The 22,214-nt window shown below is 32.6% G+C and overlaps 1 protein-coding gene across 1 annotated transcript; it reads right to left on the reverse strand.

Annotated features, from left to right (window-relative positions):
- Nucleotides 1–1,834: 1,834 nt before the first annotated feature.
- Nucleotides 1,835–12,316, reverse strand: LOC130450755 (uncharacterized). Its single transcript, XM_056789367.1, has 3 exons — nucleotides 11,960–12,316; nucleotides 2,770–2,954; nucleotides 1,835–2,714 (listed from the first exon to the last, which is right to left on the reverse strand). The coding sequence occupies exons 1-3, from the start codon at nucleotides 12,199–12,201 to the stop codon at nucleotides 2,065–2,067; spliced, it is 1,077 nt and encodes a 358-aa protein (XP_056645345.1). The 5' UTR covers nucleotides 12,202–12,316; the 3' UTR covers nucleotides 1,835–2,064.
- Between the last annotated feature and the right edge of the window lie 9,898 nt (nucleotides 12,317–22,214).

The raw sequence follows: 22,214 nt of genomic DNA on the forward strand, positions 1-22,214 counted from the left end.
GATTTATTTAAACTTTAAAATTATATTCGTGAGTTAGTTGTGACGGAATTGAACCCAATACTAAGAGGGATATTAAAAAAAAAGAGTCTTATCTATTATTATGTGATGAAATGATCTCGAAGAATTTCAATTTTAAACTTCAATTCCAATCTTTACAACATAGGGATATATTTCACTTTTGGTTTAACTTTCCACCTATTCATAAAAAACCCACTCTATTATTTTCTCTAGTTATTTTTTTAGGTCATTGCTTCCAGTTTTTTAGATCATTGTCGATTTACTTTGTTGCCAAATTTTTCCATGAGTGAGACTATATAAAATCTTATCAGCAATTATTTTCCTAATACTCATTGTTTATCGACTGCATTTAAATTCTGTCAAGTACTTTTGATGAGGCCTTCTAAATTAATTCTAGAATTGCTCTCAACGAAATATGTTTAATATGCAATTAATGAGACCTTCAATTCAATTAAGAGATAATGGAATACATCGTTTTACGATTTCTGGTCATGAATTTATAAATAAAACTTCGGAATGCGGAAGTTTCTTCTTGAATTATTTCTGTTAACATTTTTTTTCACTTTTTATAAAGACTTCTCTTCAATTTCGAATCTAAGATTAACTATTTAGTAGAAACATAAAAACAGCATAAAAATATGTAAAGTCCGATCCTCTCCGCGTGGTCATACGAGGTAACGCAAGTGGACAGTGTGTTAGGGTCCATTTGTCCTCCCTTACCACGCCTCGATGTCGCTCCGTTTCGAGCCTCTAGGAGGCTGCCTCGCGAGAGTCTGGTTTAAAGGTAGATGCTATTTTTGAGTGATAATTTGTAATTTGTAACAAATAAATTAATTTTGAAAATTATTTTGGGGACTTTTCACTGCAATCACTAATAACAATTGATTTGAAAATTCTACTCATCCTTCGGCATTATTTTTGTCAAGAGAAAATAAAATTTCAGACAAAAACTGTGTTGTAAAGGATAGCCACAGATTTTTTTTAATCAAATAATGATGATGTGAAGGGATAGATCGTATAATAAATAGCCTCATAGAGTGAGTGAATGAATAAAATATTTTATTTAAAAAATCATACAGTTCCAATACTAGCAGCTCCACAGATAGCACAAATACATATCTAGTATGTTTTAGGAATATATATGGTGTATATTTGGCTTATACCTAGAATATAGTCAAATATTCAGGATACACCTCATTCATCCCGTGTATACTCAAATTATACTTTCCTTGGGTAAACATGGACTATTTTTCTCTATATTTTTATTTCTTAGAAATTTTTCGAGATAAATTGTCTTAATTTTAGGTCTCCTTTGATAAAAAATTAGTTTAAAAACACAGGTAAAAATTGAAGTTTCGACCTACTTCGGTGTTTATAAAAATATTCTCAAAAATACCGAAAAAGGTCGAAAAGTCTTTTTTTACCACTTTTTGGAACTATTTTTCTATCAATAGAAACCTAAAATCAAAATGCATCCAGAATTTAACCATTTTCTTTATATAACTAAGTTATGTACCTGAAAGAATTAATGTGGGTATCAAATAAAAAATATTTTATGTACAAAAAAGTATATACTCAGAGCATCATTCATTCTTTTTATATTTATGTGTCAAAAAGTATATATATATATATATATATATATATATATATATATATATATATATTTAAAAAGATGTATATACTCTAAATAATATACCGCTATATATTATGAATAGTGATGTAGGCATCAGTAATGAATAATTTATGTATTCAACGAGTTATACTATATGTATTTACATCTTATATCCTGTGTTATCTGGGTTATCAATAGAAATAGATCGAATTACATACTAGCTAAGTAGTCATTTTTTGTACTTTATACATAATACATAAATGGTATATACCTATAATAAATAAATTTAGCTTGATTTATTTTTTAAGAATAAAAACTATTGAAATTTCTCTTCTATAATATTTTCTTTAATTTTTTAGAGATTATTACTGATACTTTTGCTTCTTGAGTAGCATCACCATATGGGGATGATTCAATTGCAAAATTTTTTTTTATTATATTACTGTTAATTTCTTATTGTTTTTCAATGTTTCGCCTACTTCTATGGTCTTTTCTTTGTTTCCTGAGACGGTTTTTGACTCAATATCAGCTTCAGTAACAGTTAATACAGTTTTCCAAGCATTTTGTATATTGCCTGATTCACTTATAACTGGGTTTTTAACTAGCTCAATTTTCACAGGCTCGGAGACAAAAGGAATAGTCTTTACTTGATTTATGAGTTTATCTTGTACAAGACTTTCTGGCTGAACATTTTCTCGCTGCATTTCTAAATTGGTAGCATATTTATTTGTTTCCGCGTTTATATCGACAGAGTGACGTTCTTGTTTAATATTGGTTTTGTGGCTATTACTACTGGAATCATTATCAGTAGATTTGCCTTTATCTGCAAGCTTAATTTGTTCCTCTTCAATTTCTCTACTTGAAGTTTGTGTATTTCGTTGAGGTAATCCTGTTGACTCCACTATTGTGGATATACTTGTAATTCCATTAGCTGCATTGATGTCCGATGCTGCTATAGCGCAACCTTCTTGATCCGTCTTAATGAAAAAGTTTCTGCTTATTTTATATTCATCTAAAATACCGTAAATCATCTGAAGGACTGGATTAGCTGGCAAACGTTCCCTTGTCATAGCCCAAACGCTTTCTAAAAATAAAATTAGGTATAGTGTCTACAACTATGCTCATTATTAGTAACTTACGTGTGTGTATAGGTCCAAATCCACTACAACTCCATAAAACAGCATAATTGTCATAATCAGTACCAAGTACAATAAGATGTGCTTGGGTATTTAATGGAGAAGTATTATACTTCACGGTGAATTTTCCTTCACCAGCTCGAGCAGAAAGTTCTAAATGACCTTCGATAATTCTTTTGACGCCAGTTCTAAAACGTAAAATACAGATCAATCCAAATATATTCCAATGTCATTAAACTAGTAATTTTTCATGATCGGTAATATAAAAATTATATTAAGAGGAAAAAGAGCAGATCTGGATGGATTTAAACTTATTTGTTTGTAACTAAACTAAAATGAACTCACAAAAGCAGCTAATGTAACCGAGTGCATTGATCACTAAGGCAGAACGTTTCAAACAACCTTATTTTACTTTGTTAAGTCTACATCAGCAGATGACCGAGCAGGTTTATCATCATTTTGACTGACCATCTATGTAAGATGAAGTATAATAAAGCATATACGATTGCTCCAATATTTAACTTCTATACTCATTATTATCTGTAAATGCTTTACACAGAATATACTAGGCCTAAAATATGAATATTTAACCAGAGCACGTATATAAAATATCGCTCTGTTCTGAGATATAGGGAGTTCTTAGTCAAAATACATAAATTACATCTGCACATTTTTTAAAGACTATTGGATATTTCCCTACCATACGTATTAATAAATTTGAGTAGCATAGGAAAATTCTTTAATATGATAACCTTTGGTTGTCAAGATATTTTAAGATTGGTCCTGATAATCTGTTCTCTCAATAGCTATTTGAAGAAGGGGTGGATTACAATTAATAAGACTCGCCAGAGAAGTTTTGCCAAGCGCTCAACAATTCTAGGGGTTCAACCTACAACTCCTTAGAGGGTTTACAAATAATTACACTTTCTTCACACTTGGAAGGTTAAAATTTCTCCTAATGAAGATTTGTATTTTATTTGTTTGTTTAGAATGTATGTCTCTTTCTGGTCAAAATAAGACCAAAATCACGAACTTACAAAAAGAATTTTGAAGATAAAATAAATAGTAGTGAACCTCAAAATAATTGAAAATCCTAGAATTGCCAAGAGAGTTTTCATACATCCAACCCTATCCTGTCACACCAGTAGGTTATCCCTGTGTTAACGTAATTTTTTTTATTTACTCAAGATAGTGAGGAATGTGTGACGATTCAGCTAAAATTCACTACCGTTCACTTTGCCACACTTACTAAGTATATATCGAAATATAAATTATATTTGTGCCCATCTAAGGTAGGTAGTAAACAGTAGAAAGAGTTCAATCTGTTCAATCAAGTCACAAATAACACTTACGCAAGTTACGTAATCGTTAATGATAACAATTTCAGGTCTAAGAATAAAAACCACCAGACAGCGCCTCGATTTTTCCTTAGGACTTTTAGGATGTACTGCTTTGTATCTCCAGTCTTGGATAGTCAATGGAGGAATACCAAAGAAAAAAAACGGCTCACCCAAATGAATATCTGAAACTACACTTTTTCAATGGTCTCAGGACATCTTTCTCGATACAGTTAAATTTGAAATCCTCTAAAATGGATTAGAAATAATGGTCATCCAACTAAAATAATAAATCGATACTACTTCAAACTTTAATGTATTTTCTTTTCCATTTACCAGGTATGATGGAAAAATATTCAATGGTCTTAAAGAATCAAGCAAAACCAATTTTTAAATTACTACTCAAAACGCCCTGTATCTCAGAACAGCGCGATATTTGATTTAATATTTTAGGCTCATGCTTTGTTGTTGCTTAAGGCCGCTTGACATGATGCAATACAGCGTACAAGACTTAATATTTCTTGATCAAAAGCATGCGCAGATGAAGTTAAGCTGATTGTTTGATGCAATATGTCGCACTTGCAATATTATCGGCTCTGTCGTAACAAGCAACCTGTTTATCTGACTTCAAAAGCAAAGCAGCACCAGTTATAATTATTGCCAGTTATTCACTGGCTATTTTTTTCTTGTTTATTTTACATATCATTTTTATTTTCATTTTTAAACCGATCACAAAATATTTGAAATTTTAGGTAGTAATTTGTATAATTTACTGATGGAATTTTTGTTAACGACAGCAATGATGAAGTGACAAGTGACGTGCATAATGACAAGCGACGTGCAATATTTTTACTTAGGAAGAAATGCATGTAATTTCTTGCTTCGTGTCAAGCTGCGTTCAAGAATATAATTACAAAATATTTCTTGCTAGTTAATTGTAATTTGTTTTGATACGTAAGTTTTTTCGTGTTTTAATGAAATTTAATTCTTGTTAATTTAGATAACATTCGTACATATTTTAATAGATTATCATAGAAACGTATCAAATACAATATTTGATTTTATTTCAAATACATATTTTCAATTGTTATTTATTGGTTATCTGGGTATCAACCTCTGAGATCTTTCAATATATTGGATAACAAATATTTGTTTTTTCATCAACGTATTAAAATATTATCAGTAGGAGCTGATAAAACGTTAAAAACTAGAAAAATATGAGTTAATTAATCTAATTTTAGTAATACCTCATATCTTTTCTGAGGCAATATTCTAATTGTTAACAGAGAAAAAATATTCCCAACTCATCGGAAAAAAGATTAACGTAACGACGACAATATCCTTCAATATTATATCCAAAACAACTGCTTATATATGACTCTAATTGAAAAAAAGAAGGATGACAAGTTTAATGAGAATGTATATTACTGTTTTGTTTATTTTGCTTCTCGATCTTCATACTAATCCCCGAATTCCTGAAACGTCTCCGACTGGATTAACTCTTTTTGCCTGTCAAAAAAAAAACGATTTTAGGTCTGTTTTTTTTTGGATGTATGACATAAAAGTGGTTTGTAACTTCAGTCTGTTTTTCCTTAGATACAAAAGACGGTTAAGAACTATTTCGGGTATAATTTCAAATTCTGGTTTTGTTTAACAATCATTTTGTTTATATTCATCATATATGTCTTTAATAAAGAGTTTTTTATTTGAGTTAAGTTTCATTTACAATCAAAATGAATTTTTAGGCGTATGGACCAGAGAAGATTTGAAAATGAAAAGTAATTGGTAGCGCAATGAATTGTGGATAAATGTGATGCGCGTGATGTCATAATTTGTCTATTGGGTGTTTTCATACTTGGTTTTGAGCAAATTTCACATTGGTTAAAAAAATATGGGATAATTGGATATTGTGATTTCCCGAATGGTATTTTTTCATGTAACTGGTTTGTTTTTGTTAATTTTCATGTTAATGTCCTGTATTATTGCTGCGAAATATATTTTATCCACGACAGTAGTATAATGTACCTATTATACATCTGCTTGCTCAACCTTAATAATAGCCGTGATTAATAAGTATTATCAATCACTGCTGTCAAATGCTCTCTTGATTCAGCTATATTATTTTGTTGCAAGAAATCGGGTTTTATAATTTTATCATATAAAACACTATTAAATATTTTCAATTTAGTTCTGTAAACATAAAAAAATTGAAAAAGTAAATTTTCTAACGAAAACACTTCAACAAAAGTATTTAGTAAGCGTGGATAATGTATAGTATTCTACTCGCGTATAATGAGCTTTTATTCACTCTGTGATTTACGTAAATTTCACCTTGTGATTAATAACCTCCATTATGCAATCGTGAATAATATACTATTAACGGTTAAATTTATATTTTCTCTAAAATAACATAAAAGGTCTTAATTCGTGAACTGTTTTTATTACAAACCCTTCATTTGATTTTACAATTTGTCTAAAAACCTCTATTCTCTAAGCTTGCCATTTTTGTGTTATGTGTACTTCAGTATTTATTGTTTAAGAAATATTTCATCAAGGTCGAAGGATTCAGCACAAACAGAGTTGTCATTAAGAGTGTGTCTGAACTGTAAAAAGGGAATTTGCTAAACGATTCTCTTTACCCACTTTATAATTTGTAGTTTTGTAATAATCTTTAGTTGGCTCTGCTGAATATGGAGATGTAATCATTTCATTTTATAGTGATTTATTAACTATTGTTCTTCAACAAACACACAGTTTTCAGAAACAACATTGTTCCTTGGAATTCACAATAAACAAACAAAACATTCTGCTGCTTGTAAAGACATCACAACCGAGAGCATGACGATCTTATTATTGAAGTCAAAAGAAAGCTTGTGTTTCCTATCTAATTAAAACTGATTTAAGTCCATTCAGTACCGTCTTTAGTATTTCTGTCCAGTCTTTCACACTTTATTGGTATGTTACTTATGGTCTCTGTTCTGCTTTTTACCTAAAACAATATACTAATTCGTAGGGTTTCGTTCTCTTCAGTCTTCGAATATGATGATGGTCCATCTTAGTTTTTGCACAATATCATTGGACTCTTTACACTGAGAATTTTGACTTCGTTAAATAAATACATGCTGCATAGACAGCTTGTGAAGCGCCGTTTGTTTAATGTATACAAATATCTTCTAAGTTAAATTCAATATTATAGATATTTATGCGGAACTGGAACCTAACGGATCCTGTAGTACGAGCAATATCTACGAGTATAAACGAGTATAAAGTATAAATTCGGTACATGGTGCTAATATATATATATACATATATATATATATATATATATATATATATATATATATATATATATATTCAAGCTGTCTATGCAGCATGTATTTATTTAACGAAGTCAAAATTCTCAGTGCAAGGAGTTTGTCCAATTATATTGTGCAAAAACTAAGATGGACCATGTAACATGTATTACTGTATCTTGCTTGGAGCTTTGCTAGTAGCACAGTTAGTCATGAGAACAATTTTATTTTGATAAACCCAGAATCATTGTTTTTAGGTATACAATATGTCAAATTTCATTAATATCAATAGGAAGACTTGTACCATGATGCATGTTACGATAAAGAAAAAATCGTTGGCAAATTTTTCAGAAACTTTCGCCTATCGTTTCGCAAACGTTCGTGTACTCCTTATCACCTGTTCGATAAAAAAGGTTTGTTTGTGCACTTATAAACAATCTTCTCAGTTACGATATCATAACCAAGAACAGATTTTAACACTTTTGGAGTTTCTTCGGCACTATTATCGGTAAACCTACCATTTTTAAGTATAGATATACATTCCGAGTTTAAAAATAAAGATTTGGAATTTTTTATAAATTGCACCGTTTTCTACTATATTATGGAACAGTGAGAAAAAGTCATCTGATCCTATTTTGTTATATTCAGAAATTAGAAAAACCTTATCAGTCAATCAAAGAACGCGAAGAAATAGTTACTTACACGTTAAAATTAATCAAAGTCGCAACGACCACCCTGATTTTTTTACGCAAGAATCGGTACATATACAAGCTGAGTTTCGTATAAAAAACTATAGATGTTCAAAAACCAAGGAATGGTAAATTATTAGACACAAATAAAACGCCTATCATAAAAGTGTTATTGGGAAATTAATTCAAACAACTTTTTTCGGGTATACATGATGTAGTCACTAACACTTCTTTCAATAAATAGAATAGTTAGAATAAAGGAAAAAAGTATTATAACACTTTCAGTAAAAATATGTAAAGCTGGGACAAACAAACCAAATATTGATTATTTATTTAGATATTAAATAAATAGGAGAGAGATGAATTATGTCGTAACCCTAGATAGGTCAACATAAAAAGATGCAGAGAGCACATATTCCGTATATAGTTGTTTCAATTATTTTATTATTTTAATAATATTTCTTCAAATCCACTCGGAACATATATCGTAAACTTCTGCAAGAATCGATACTTCTGGTACCTTTGAATATCTATCAAGAATATATCGAATATATTTAAAAGTTTACATTTGATTGATTCTTCAAATGATCCTCTTCTCAAAAAATCAGTCTACTATGGCTCAATTCAACTCAAAATATTCAAATTGCGTTCCCGAATTTGATAAAAGTTCAACTGAACTGAACCGATACATTCGCATTTTCGACCAGATTATTAAAAATTTTTACGTTATTGCTGATCCAGATAGTCTTCAAAATATTCACTCATTAAATTCTCTTATAATCTCACTGGTAAAGCTTTATAAAAGTAAAAGTTTTGAAATCTAACTTTTATAAAGATTTAATTTTAAAAACATTCTTATCAAGTTCAGAGATCCTCTTGGTACTATGATACGTTATATAAAATCGCGAAAATTGAGGGAAGTCTTACAGCTCCTTATTAAAGAGAATAATACAAACAATTTCATTACATTAACAACTTCTCATTACGTTTAGTTACAATCCAATAAGTGTAAATACAACAAACACTTGGAGACTATCACTGAACTTCCAAAATGATCAAATTACTCCAATTCAAAATCATTCGATTCGAAAAAATTTAAATGAAATAATTTTGACGATTTCATTAATAAATATTCAGATATAACAAGTAGATCATTTGAATAATGAAGAATGTAACGAAATACTTAAATTGTATTCGCAGATATATTCTATAACGATGAAATCCCTGTAACTTTCACTAATAATATTGAAATAAAATAAATAGTGTACATGAATTACTATTTAAAACACAATCCTATCGTTACCCATTTATTCATAAACAAGAAGAAAAAAGTCGAATCAAAAAAATGTTAGACCAAAATATCATAAGACCAAGTAGTTCTTCGTGGTCCCCCTATATGGGATGGTAAACAAAAAGTTTAACGCTTCCGAAAATCGTGGACGACTATGGGAAGCTGAATGGAAAAACCATTGGTAATAAGTAACCTACCCACTTCCTAATAGAATAGACCTTCTTGATATACTTGGATGTTTGTTAATTTTGATATTTCACCATTCTCGATTTGGCATTTTTCGCCAAAATTATACCCATTGCTTACCTTCCTCGAATCTTGAATAACTTGGAACAGAATTATTCAACCAAAGAAAAAGAACTACTCTCAATAGTTTTGGATATATTTTTCAACCGTTTTCAATATCGTAACCGACCATAAACCTATAAAGTGGTTATTTTCCCTCAAAGAATCCAGCAAAGGATTCTTAAAAACCCCTTTCAAAATAAAATCGCTTATGTAATTTTGGCTTATAATCATTTTCAGCACACCGCAACAAAATTCTAACTTATCGACATAAATATAAACTAACATATAATAGACAAGTAAGGACCTTTTTAATATGGGAATTGATTAGGTATTGATAATTGACTATATAAAAGATCGTAAGGAGAAAGCAAAATTATACTGTTCAAAAATTAATTCAGATCTTATTGCCGTTACATCAAAAAATAATATAAATATTAAACGAGTCAAACCGGAAATATTTCGGCCAAAACAAAAAGCTTTCGTGAGAAAACACATTAGGCAGAAACAAATGAACAAATTCAATGAATCCACTTAACCAACAAGGTTAATTATGATCCAAAAACAATTTAAATTCCCAACACATGAAAAATTACATACGATAATATAAAACGGCCACTAATCAATCTTATACTTTCAGAAGATAAAATCTTCCGTGTTTGTTATTTCAAGCTCCTGGGAATTTTCGAACCCCGGGAGAAAATCCTTTCTCAGAAACTAGAAATCTTATAATATAACCAAAGTAATACTTATAATAAACAATATTCTCTCGATACATCTAGCTATTAAAAATCTTACGATTCTCACAAATTTGAATAAAAACTGAAAAATATTCTCTCACGCCATATTATCCAGAGAAATAATCGATAGTTTGGGTTCAATAATCAAATCCATCACGGGCAATCTAGACGATTATGATTGTCAACGTTTCAAAAAATTAATTACTTTGTTATATAAATGCTTCGAAAGGATGTTTCCAATAAAAAAACTAAAGAATGAATACTTGAGAAACTTATTAAAATCGATAGCTACATACTAAATAAAATTACAACATTCTTTATATATCTACCAATTACTTTTGATTTTTAATTATATCACTTTTATTCAGTTCCATTATATTCCGATAAATTCTTAATAAACATTCAAATGTAACTCTTGCAAAGGAATCCCTCCTCAATGGTATATTTGCGAAAAACAAGAACTGCAAGAAGCCTAAGAACGCCACTGTGGAATTCAACTGCTCAAGATCGAAAACACTTCCACTTGCCACCAAGGGCAAGAGTTCCTCGTTGCTACATAGGATACAAAAAAATTCATCAACAAGATTCGAACTCCCCAACAGATAGAACACCACGGTGTCAGTCTTCTCTTGGGAGTAGAATCTATGGGGGAGGGGATGTCATGACCCAACGTAAGTTCCCATAAAAAGATGCTGACATATGAGACGGCTCATATCTCTAAATCAATCATATCTAGAAAGTCAGCAAGATCACCGATATTCCTAAGAGAAGTAACGCTGAATTCAGTTTTCAACTCATCTTTGTATTAGCAATACATCTTTTATTGTTATGGTTTGAAAATTTTAATAATAATTTTTTTAAAAGCTACTTCGAGCTATCAAAACTGTTCGCTTTAAAAAAATTCTAACTAATATAATACACACAACAAAAAAATAAAAACGAACAGTTCAAAACCCATTTCAGACCTGAAAATCTAATAGAACTGAGTTTCTAATCAGTTTTTTAGACAAAAACTTTCAAAATTTGTATCTTGCTTTGCGTTCCCAGAAAGGCTTAATCAATGGATATGGATAACGAATAAATGGTTACGGGGTAAGTTAGATTAAGATGACGTAGAGCGTTATGGCAATGAAATTAAACTTTTATAGTAAAACCAGAAATATGTAATGTGTGAATTGAATTTACAAACTTCTTTTTTCGAAAAAGATCAAATTCCTACATTAAATAATATCTTACTATTACTCTATTGGAATCTTTTCTTAATCAAAATTGATTTTCGTAATTGGAATTTAGTTTTATAATGAAATTTTTTATTTATATGTGGAATGTTTTACCAAATTTGTTATTTTTCCTCCAGAAATTGGTAATTTTCTCAAAGAAGAAAAATAAATATAGCAAACATTAAGAATTGTATCAAGATGCATGAATTGCATAATTTAATTTTCAGTTCATTAATTTTTATTAAAAACAATATTTCACCACCTTATTGAGTATAAAGAAATTTATAATTTCCTTAATCAAACAGAAAATGGAATATATTTTGATAAAAATTACTTACAATCGATTCGTAACCTCGTTAGATACATATATTTTACCACTAGGGCCTCTAGCATAGTCTGTAATAACACATCTCGATCCAACTTCCATAAATTGAAAATATCGTTCAGCTTCGTACCATTTTCCCAAAAAACTATCAATATCGAAATCTGCCATAGGTACATAATCAGGACAAGATCCAAGACTGGGTACCTGAGCTCTTGTTAGCATTAGTATAACGAAAAATATCCACAGCTGAATCATATTTTAAATTTCTCGTTTTTTCACTCACAATATTTATAGACCTAACATTCATCTACCATGTCATTTTCTTTTGGCATAATTAGTACCACATAAATAAAATAAATGTCTTCGATTGATATTCAACCAAATCTTACTTATTACTAATTGTATACGGTGCTTTGGTGTACATTTATATTTTATGAAAAAGGTTAACAACCGAGATTGACCTTGCCATCTACAACATAAAATGTTAATTTCTGTCACGATTTTGGTCCAGTTTGGTGACCATCTTATGTCAGGAGAGATCTGAGAAATAATGTTTACCTGTTACATATTAATAACTTTGAAACTGTTAATTGATCAACGTTACACTTTAAAGAATGTTGTGTACCATTGAGGAGTTTCTATTCAATTTCCAAACATAGAATTCCTAGTTATAATTATTTTCGTTTAAATTAAATACACAGGTTAACGAAATAAAACTTGAATGATTTCAAGGGTATAGTATGTGATCATTTAGTAAAATATGTGTATTTAGCGCTCTCTTCTAAATAAACACGATTACAAATATTTATTCAAAATGCATAAATATAGATTTTATGCGTTTTTCAGTCAACCGATAAATTTTATCATAGACATAGGTGCGATAAAAACTGCAGGTTTTGTAGAAATTGTTACCACACTTTTTCTCTTCATAGGCCTCTTATTGTTATTATCTAATACTAAATGATTTATTATAAATAAAAAACTTTATTAAAAATCATACCTTATAAAATATATAAATAAATACAGGATTGGTACGTATGACGTCAGAAGGTGGTAATAATAGAAAGAAAAATGAAAAATTTATAATAACAGTCCCAAAAGTGTGGGCGCTTTATGAGAGGATATAACACAACATATTTATACTATTCTTGTTTTTTTTCGCCTCTATTATACCAAAGTACGGTTTCTAAAAAAGTTTCTTTTTATTAGATATTATATTTTATTTTAAATCTCGTAATTGTATTAGTAAAATTAACCAATATTTTAAATACTTCAGGTGTTCTTTCAACTTCACAAGTCTTTCCACCTAACGCTTCGTTGTTGCACTGCTTCTTTCCCGTTAGCTTCAAGCAATCCAGTTCTTGTATTCGTAATCCATCTAGTGATCTTACTCGGCTTAGTGCAACGTAAATAGTTAGTTCCAAGAGTCAATTATATTTACTCAAATAAAAATGATTGGAAATATTATAACTGAAATATTGTTAATCTAATCTTACTTTCGATGGCTTTTAACAGCTTTAGAACGTTTCAAATTCCAAGAAGTAGGCAGATTGAGGCCTTGGAATCGGATCACTTATCAATCTTGTGATTTACTCATTTTTATTAATACAATTAATTAATCGTCGCAATTAGTTTCGATTAAACCTTATTTTACAAAATATTAAAGTAACCGTACATTTCTTAAAATTATTATTATATAGATATATCCTAAAGAATATTCTCATCGCTTCGTCAGAAAATACTCCACTGTACTTTATTCTCCGACATATATATATATATATATATATATATATATATATATATATATATATATATATATATATATATATATATATATATATATATATATATATATACATATATATATTTTCATATACATGTTCTATATAGATAAAATACCGTTTTCACCTGATAAGGCGAAGGCTGGAGTAGTGATCAATAGTCTTATCGGTTATTTCTGAAAGAGGATGTTTGTGTTACTAAAAGGGAAGATAATACGGTTCTACTTGAAATTGAAGTAATATAGTCTAAGATTCTGATATAATACGACCTTCACCGAGGTGTTTATTTGATGAAACGTATTTTATATTCAATTTAATATGTCAATAAATATATTGCATATGGGTTGCCTAACAAATTTCAGTCCACGATATGATTAATTAATAATTAAAACAAAATTTTTCTTCAACATTTTCCCGGTTTCATTATTAGACAAATTTCATACCAATTGAAAGTATGAAGCAAATAGAATATGCCAACGAGTTAAATAACTTAATTCACAACTTTAGATAATTTGACTACCGTTTTCGATGGATGTTACTATTATATCTGGCCCTGTAAGCCAGTTTATTCTTTCTTAAATACTGATTCTATTCTATAGAAAGGCTACAATTGATTATCTTTATGGTTGTCACGTCACATTAAGAAAAAAGAAATTTGGCAAGTTAATGGAACTTCAAGTGTCTAAGGCACATGTGGAAACGCTTATGAAGACATTGAGAACGGTCTACAATAAATCTTACAATACAAAACTAATACAATAGAGAGTAGGTAGATTTATGATTCTTTACAGTCACAGTAATATTAGACAGAAAATTAGGTAAATAGAGCATAAAATAAGAGATATATGGTAAACAGATCTTAAATGGGAACATCAGGATTGGTGGGATTCACTTGATAAAGTAATAAATAAATTAGTGCGTTGAAAATGAAACAGAAATTTTGAAACTTGAAATAAATCTCTCTAAATTCTACGTTCTTTATACTATATAATATATACTTAGTGTCCTAAAAATGAATTTAAATATTTTGCTACTCATACATAGATTATCATTAAATTTAATGAACATTGGTTTGTTTAGAAGATTAAGGATACCTTAAACTATTGATTGGTGATACTTGGCGTTTTCTTATTTTACAATACATTATTTTCAAATATTCAAGATTTCCTATGAGTAAACGTTTCATATGTACTTTCTACAGTAGTTGCTTCTTTCGTCTTTTCAATGATACTGCAAAGCGTTATGATTAGAAGAATACAGTGAAAACTGGGCTGTAAGAAAAACTAAGATACAAAATCCAAGAAAATAAGCAGTTTGGTACAAAAGGGTTTTTCCTCAAATTTCGCAAAACAATACTGTATGTTTTCATTTGGCAAATACTTATTTTATGCTATTTGGCAAATACTTATTTTATGCTATTTGGCAAATACTTATTTTATGCTATTTGCAATGATCATTTTTTTCTCTGCTCATCTTGTTTAGAATATTTGCGTCACGTTGTAAAAAGGCATTTTTCTGGATTCGACAATTTTGTTCAAGATTAATTTTTGTTTCAGTTCAAGATGAACCTTTCTGCAATTTGAATAAAACTTTTTGAAACACAGTGTTTGGAGAAAAAATTCCTACAAATTATATAATTGACTCTATTTTGGTAAATGTTGGTGCTTTGTGATTTATGAGTTGATTCCAAAAGGATAGATCAGATTCCAATATAGGTACATGTCGACTAGTATACCTTATAAATTCCTTCGATCAATTTTACCAAATTTTCGTTTCAAAATATAATGCATAAGTTATTTATTTTATAAGATATAATTCAGTTTCATCGTTAATTTGTCTTGGCTTAAATATTATTTGAATTACTGCGAATTAAATAAAGATTGTCAATATCGTGTATTTATTATTATTAGTATTATTTCGATTTTACACAAAAATTTATTCAAGAAATAAATAAATAATGAATAATATATAATTTCAATTCTAATTACATTAATTTAAAACAGATTCATCGTGATTTTATTTGAACAAAGCATTTGAAAATATACAATATAGCCTAACCTAACCTGACGTAACCCAACATAACCTAATGTAACCTAACATAACCTAACATAATCTAACATAACCTAACATAACCTTACATAACCTAACATAACCTAACATAACCTAACATAACCTAACATAACCTTTTTTTGTGGGTGGGAAAATCTTCAAAAGACCTCCGGGAAGGTGTCCCAGGCGTGCTGGATTTACCCGGGCGCCTACCAGCTAAAAACCCACCCTCTTCTCCACCGACGCATGTGAAACCGTTCTTAGCGAACATCGTGTCAAATGCGCCAGGTTTACCCTCGACTCCTTTTTCTCTTTTTCTACGTTAAAAGTTTATTGTATAAATATAAAATTTTATTTGTTTTAATTGTTTTGCTTTTAATGTCATAGGTGATGAACTTGTGGTGGGTAAATATCTGATCGTCGAGAACGTCCCAGTTTGCGATTTTTCTGGATGACCCTTCACTAGCAAGAGTCACATCGATGTTTTTTATTATATAGTGCGATTATATTCATTTGGGCCATCCAGTCGTCCCAGAGGTCACCCCTATCATCATTAATAGGGGATCCCCACTGAGACGATTTTGCGTTAACGTCCCTACGATCAGAAAGTTCTTATTGTTGGTGACGGCATTCATTATTTTCTTAATTGTTTTTCTATATTCAATCATAGAGACATTAGGGGAAATGTAGCAGGCCACGATCGTGATCTCGCAATCAAGCTCGACCACGACGTAGCCCGCCTCTCTTTGTAATTTTCTCACCCCAATATCCCTATTCCTGAATAATACCGCCACGTCCTTTCTCTTATCTTGTACCCAACCACCCCCCTCAGTCAGTTTTTTATTAGGTTCAGAAACGATAAGTAGATCTGCTTCGAGTTGAGCAGCTTTAACGTGGGTCAGGTCATGAGCTAATCTAGCCCTTCCCACATTAATCTGCAAAACCCTAATGCCGGTCTTGCTAGAGGCCATTTTTATTTTATTCTAAAAGCGTGTCGATGTTACTATATCCTAATTCCCCAGTCACTATTTACCAAATACTATGTTTCGGTATTTAGGGCACGCCATCGTGTCCGTCCTATGGCCTTTATTATCACACGAGAGGCAGCACGCCTCATTTTGGCACTCTTGTGCCCGGTGCCCCTCTTTAATACAATTGAAGCAGCACCTACTTCGATCTTTGCCACTACAATTGTAGGTGCTGTGGCCATATTCCAGGCAGCGATAGCACCTAAGGGGGATAAACCTCTCCTTTACGGAGCAATTCTGCCAATGGACCTTTATTTTTTGGGCAGATCTAAGGGCGGCCGCTCTATCTTCTCTAATTGCTAGGGTGGCCGTCTGTCCGCCTCCCCTGCTCTCCCTCATGCCTCTCACCTCTATTGCTTCTCTATAGATTCCAGTCCATTCACAGACGGCCTCCTTTAATTCTGATGGGGTGACCGAAGGGTCTACCTCCATGACGGTGAAGATTGATTCCTTCCTCTTCACCGTCATATCCATTTTGGTCTCAATTCTATTTTTTATCTCTTCCTTAAGTCTTTCGGCCGCCCCTTGGCCCTTGACTAGGAGGTCTCCCCCTCCCGTTTTCCGGACGGACTCGACTTTTACGCCTATTTTCTCGACATTTACTGCGTTTTTAATGTTTTTTAATACGTCCGAAAAATTCTCCGTGTCTCCCTTTATTATATTTTTTATTTCCTCTATTTTCCCCTTTATCTCTTCTCCCTCCGTTTTTTCCTCCTCTTTCCTTTCTTTTTTATTTTCTATTTCCCCCTCAACCCTGCTTTCCTCCCTTTCCCTTTTTTTCCAGTTTCCCCGAATATTATTTTTTTCAGTAGTGCTCCCTCACTACTCTCGTCTCCCTTTTGGTTTTCTTCTTCTCCTTCTTCTTCTTTCTCCTCTTCCAGTATCGTTGATTGTGTTATCATCCTGTCCGTACTTCTATTGATTTTTTTTTCTTTCTTTGTCTTTCTATTAACTCCCATTCAAATTTCCTTCTTTCTTCTTGCTCCTCTTCCTTTCGCCTAACCTTTCCTTCCACCGTTCTCCTCTTCTCCTCCTGTTTCTTAATTTGTTTTTGATTTTTTGGTTCCATATAGTTCCCACGAGTTGGGACGTGTGATAGGTCCGGCGAGGCAGTGCGCCCTTACCTCGCTAAGGCTAAAATACTCTGGGAATGTCGCCAGGTATCCCCAGAGGCACACGTTCGAGACTGACTCCGCGCAGCCATTCATCCCGTAGCCACGGTAGCTCACAACGTAGGATTATCTTACAAAAAGGTTGAGCGACTCAGGACCGACCACTCCTTTCGGAGCCACCCTATGAGCCATTGGGACGCGTCGTGTCGGGTAGACCAAACCCCATCCCAGAGAACTCGCATCGAGGATTTGGGCCGACTCACTTCCTGCCTCCTCGACTCGACCTCTCCGGGCACGAAACCTAACATAACCTAACATAAACTTTTTTTTGTGGGTGGGAAAATCTTCGAAAGACGCCTGGGATTGACCCGTCAACCGGACGCCTACCAGCTAAAAACCCACCCTCTTCTCCACCGACGCATGTGGAACCGTTCTTAGCGAACATCGCCTCACATGCGCCGGCTGTACTCTTTGGTTTATTTTTCTTTTCTTCCTTTTAAAAAGAAACGTTACGAAAGAACACACGCACATATAAATATATTGGACAAAACACTTAAATAAATATAATCCTAAATAAATCAAATGTTTCCCAATCCTACTTTTGTATAAATAAAACCTAAGCCTAAACTTATCCTACTTTAAAATTTGTGTATATATAAAACTTACCTTTAAAATTTTAAGTATATATAAAACTTAACCTAATCTAATCCTACCTTAAAATATTTGTATAAATAGACACTTTGTGTATAGATTAAAACTAATTTAAAATTGTTGTATAAATAAAAGGCTAAAAATTTAAAAATTTGTATATATAAAAACGGATAAAATAAATAAATTAATAAATTAAGACACCACATACCCGTTAAAAAAACCTGTATATTAATCGCCATGCTTTGTTTCATTTACTTCCTTTTTCTTTATAATTCCCGTAACAATATTTATTACCTGGTCGTAAACCTTCTTATCCCTGATGGCAGCGATCATCATGTTTCTGCAGTCTAGGGTGCCTTATCCCAATAATTTTTTGATTTCTTTTTGTTCTTGACGGTGGATTTGGTCACACCGCAGCTGGGACATAGGTCATCTCTTGATTTTTTTATTCCATAAATGTATTTCCCGAAAGACCCATGCCCCGTCAGAAATTGTGTGAAATAGTAAGTATTAGCGTCCTCGTCCACACCGCTTTGGCATCCTCTTCTTCCCACTCTTGCTGCCATTTGTCCAAGCTGATTTTTCTTTCCTCTTCGTTATTTTTTTTACCTTGTTTCTATCAACTTGGAGCCTCTTCTATATTCTGACCATCTCATCCACTAATATGTGTATAGGTATCGCTCCCATGATTGTTTACAGCGCTATTGCAGAAACTATTCTATATGCGCTGCAGACCCGAAGCAGCGGTTCCCGTTGTGCCGACGTCTATAAATTTTTATATTTTTGTATTTGCATGACTTCCGCCCATACTGGTGCCCCGTATAGGAGGGTGGAGTGGACAATCTCTAACAACACCCTCCTTCTTTGGCTACCGAGGCCCCCTACATTCGGCAACCTTTTTTGTAAGGTAAAAATTTTTTCTTCTGCTTTTCTTACCGCTGCTTCCACGTTTTTGGAGAAGGTCAGTCTATTGTCGAAGATTACGCCCAAGTATTTAACTGTTTTCTGGGAATTTATAAAATGGCCTCCGAGATCGAATTGGATTTGATTCCGGGATGCTCTAGGTCCTCTTAGCACTATTATTTTCTTCTTCTATACTGCTATTTGTAGGTCCATCCGCTCTATCCAGCTTTTCACTATCTTTATATTTTCATTTACGATATCTTTGATGCCCCAATTCATGTCGCTTTCCGTCAATATGGCTAGGTCGTCAGCGTATGCGATCGATCTGGCTCCGCCCTCTAGTTTCAGTTAAAGTACCCCGTCGTATAGTATATTCCAAAGGGTCGGTCCTAATATCGACCCTTGGGGTACGCCGGCGGTGAGTTGTAAGTTTTGTCCTTTCGACACGCATACTCTCCTTTCCGTTAGGTAGTCCTTTATCACGTTCGTTAAGTATGCTGGGGCCACTATTTCATTAAGTCTCTGTATTATAAGGTCCCAGTTTGCTGAGTAGAACGCATTTTTTATGTCTAATAATATGAGGACTACCCATCCTCTTCTCGAAGCTTTCGCCGCATCGTATACCCACTTTGCGCCGTCCACTGCTAAGCGACCGTTGCGGAAGCCATATTGCTGTTCCGATAGAACTGCTCTGCTGTCCAAGAATTTTTCTAGTCTTTTTTTTATTTCATAATATTTTGTCAGACAGTCTAACAAGCATACTTGCCTATATGAGGCTGGCGAATCGGGGGGTTTCCCAGGCTTAAGCAATAATACCAGGTTTGCTATCTTTAATTCCTTGGAAAACTCTTGCCTACACAGTGGTTCGTTAAAGACAGATGTAATAGTTTCAGGCCTCGTTGCGACTAGGGTTTTGATTGCCTCTAGTGACAGGCCATCAGGGCCGGGGGCTTTACCCTGTGTCTTCGGCAGCGGCCAGGATCTCTTCCGTCGTGAATTTTAGTATAGGCACGTCGCTGTCTTTCTGGAAATTTCTTCCCTTTTATTAGGGAACAGTAGCGACGCGGCCTCTAGCCACTATTCTTCATTCAAGTTATATGGGGCGACCACCTTCAATGGTTTCATTGTTATTTTGTATGCGTCGTCCCATATGTCCTTTTCCAGATTTTCACATTTAACCCGCCATCTTTTCCTTTTTTAGTTTTTTATTAACTTGCCCAGAGCTTTTTTTCCTGCTTATATGCGCTGCTCTGTAGCTCTCTTCACCCCCACTTCTTGTATATGCCCTCCGGACAAGGAGGCAATACTCTCGGAGTTTCTCTGTCTCTTCCTCTCTCGTAAATCATCCAGAGATTCTGGTTGGGTAGCATAAACTTTTGTTTTTAAATACCCCCATAAAAAGAAGTCTAGGGGTGTTAAATCTGGTGACCTAGGTGGCCACTCCATCATCTGCCCCCTTCTACCTATCCAACGAGCGGGGAATGTTTCGTTTAAAAATTGTCGGACAGGCATAGCATAGTGTGGGGGAGCACCGTCTTGTTGAAATACCAGTAAATCTTCGGAAAGGTTATCATCATTTTCTATTATTGTTGTATTCCGTGGGTCAACCCCTTCCCTGAGTAACTCAAGATATGATTCACCATTTAAATTTCCGTTGATGAAGAAAGGTCCGACAATGTGGTCACCTAGGATACCACACCAAACGTTTAACTTTTGGGGATGTTGTGTATGGAATTCACGCATAATATGTGGATCACTTTCAGCCCAATATCTACAATTATGCCTACTTACTAAGCCATTTAATGACCATGAGCATACATCAGAAAAGCAAATATTGTTTAACAATTGTGGATTGTTATTGATAATTTGCGTCATTGATTCGCAAAACTCTAGACGACGATCAAAATCATCTTCATTCAACTCGTGCACCAACTTAACTTTGTATGGGTGGTACTTGAATTTATGTAGAACTCGGAAAACTGTAGAAGATGAAACACCGATCGCTCTACTTATTGTTGACAACTATTGGGGTTGTTGAGCATCTAAGCTGACTTGCCCTAAAATTGCCACTTGGATTGCTTCGTTATTTACGAGTCCCTCTCGCTTATGCACTTTGTTGCAAACAGACCCTGTTGTGGTAAATTTCTCCATCAGTTGATTTACATACTTATGAGTTGCATGTCTTCCGTCATGTAATTCGTTAAATATTCTAGCAGCAGCTCTTGCACAATTATTGTTTTGGTAGTATAAACCTACAATTTCAATTCTTTCTTGCAAAGAGTAAACCATTTCAGAGAAACAAAATAAATAATGTATCAAATTACACTATCAATAGTGACTACAAATTCTAGTTGACAATGTCAAACTTCAATAAAAAGTAGAGTTTTTTGTTGTTTGGATTGTTTAAGTAGAATAAATAGCACAGTTAAAAAGATTAAAGAGTTTGAACTGTTGTACAACCCATTTTAGTACAGGCAAATAAGGTGAAAGTAAATAATAAGTAAAATTTGTGCTCTTAAAAGAAAAATTGTTTATCTCATAAACTAACCACTTTAACCTACAAGTATTATATATTTTTGAAATCAGCTCAAAGAGGAGTATCCAAATTTTACATAAAAAATATGACAAGTAATTTAAAAAAATGAAGGGGATGTTGCTAGGGGTGAGGGGGTGGCTTTTCCAGTAAGTTTAAATAAGCCATAATGCTTGCCCCTTCCAACATAAATTGACGTGTTTTTGTATTT

Source organism: Diorhabda sublineata, chromosome X, assembly GCF_026230105.1.
Source record: "Diorhabda sublineata isolate icDioSubl1.1 chromosome X, icDioSubl1.1, whole genome shotgun sequence".
Classification (NCBI taxonomy): Eukaryota; Metazoa; Arthropoda; class Insecta; order Coleoptera; family Chrysomelidae; genus Diorhabda; species Diorhabda sublineata.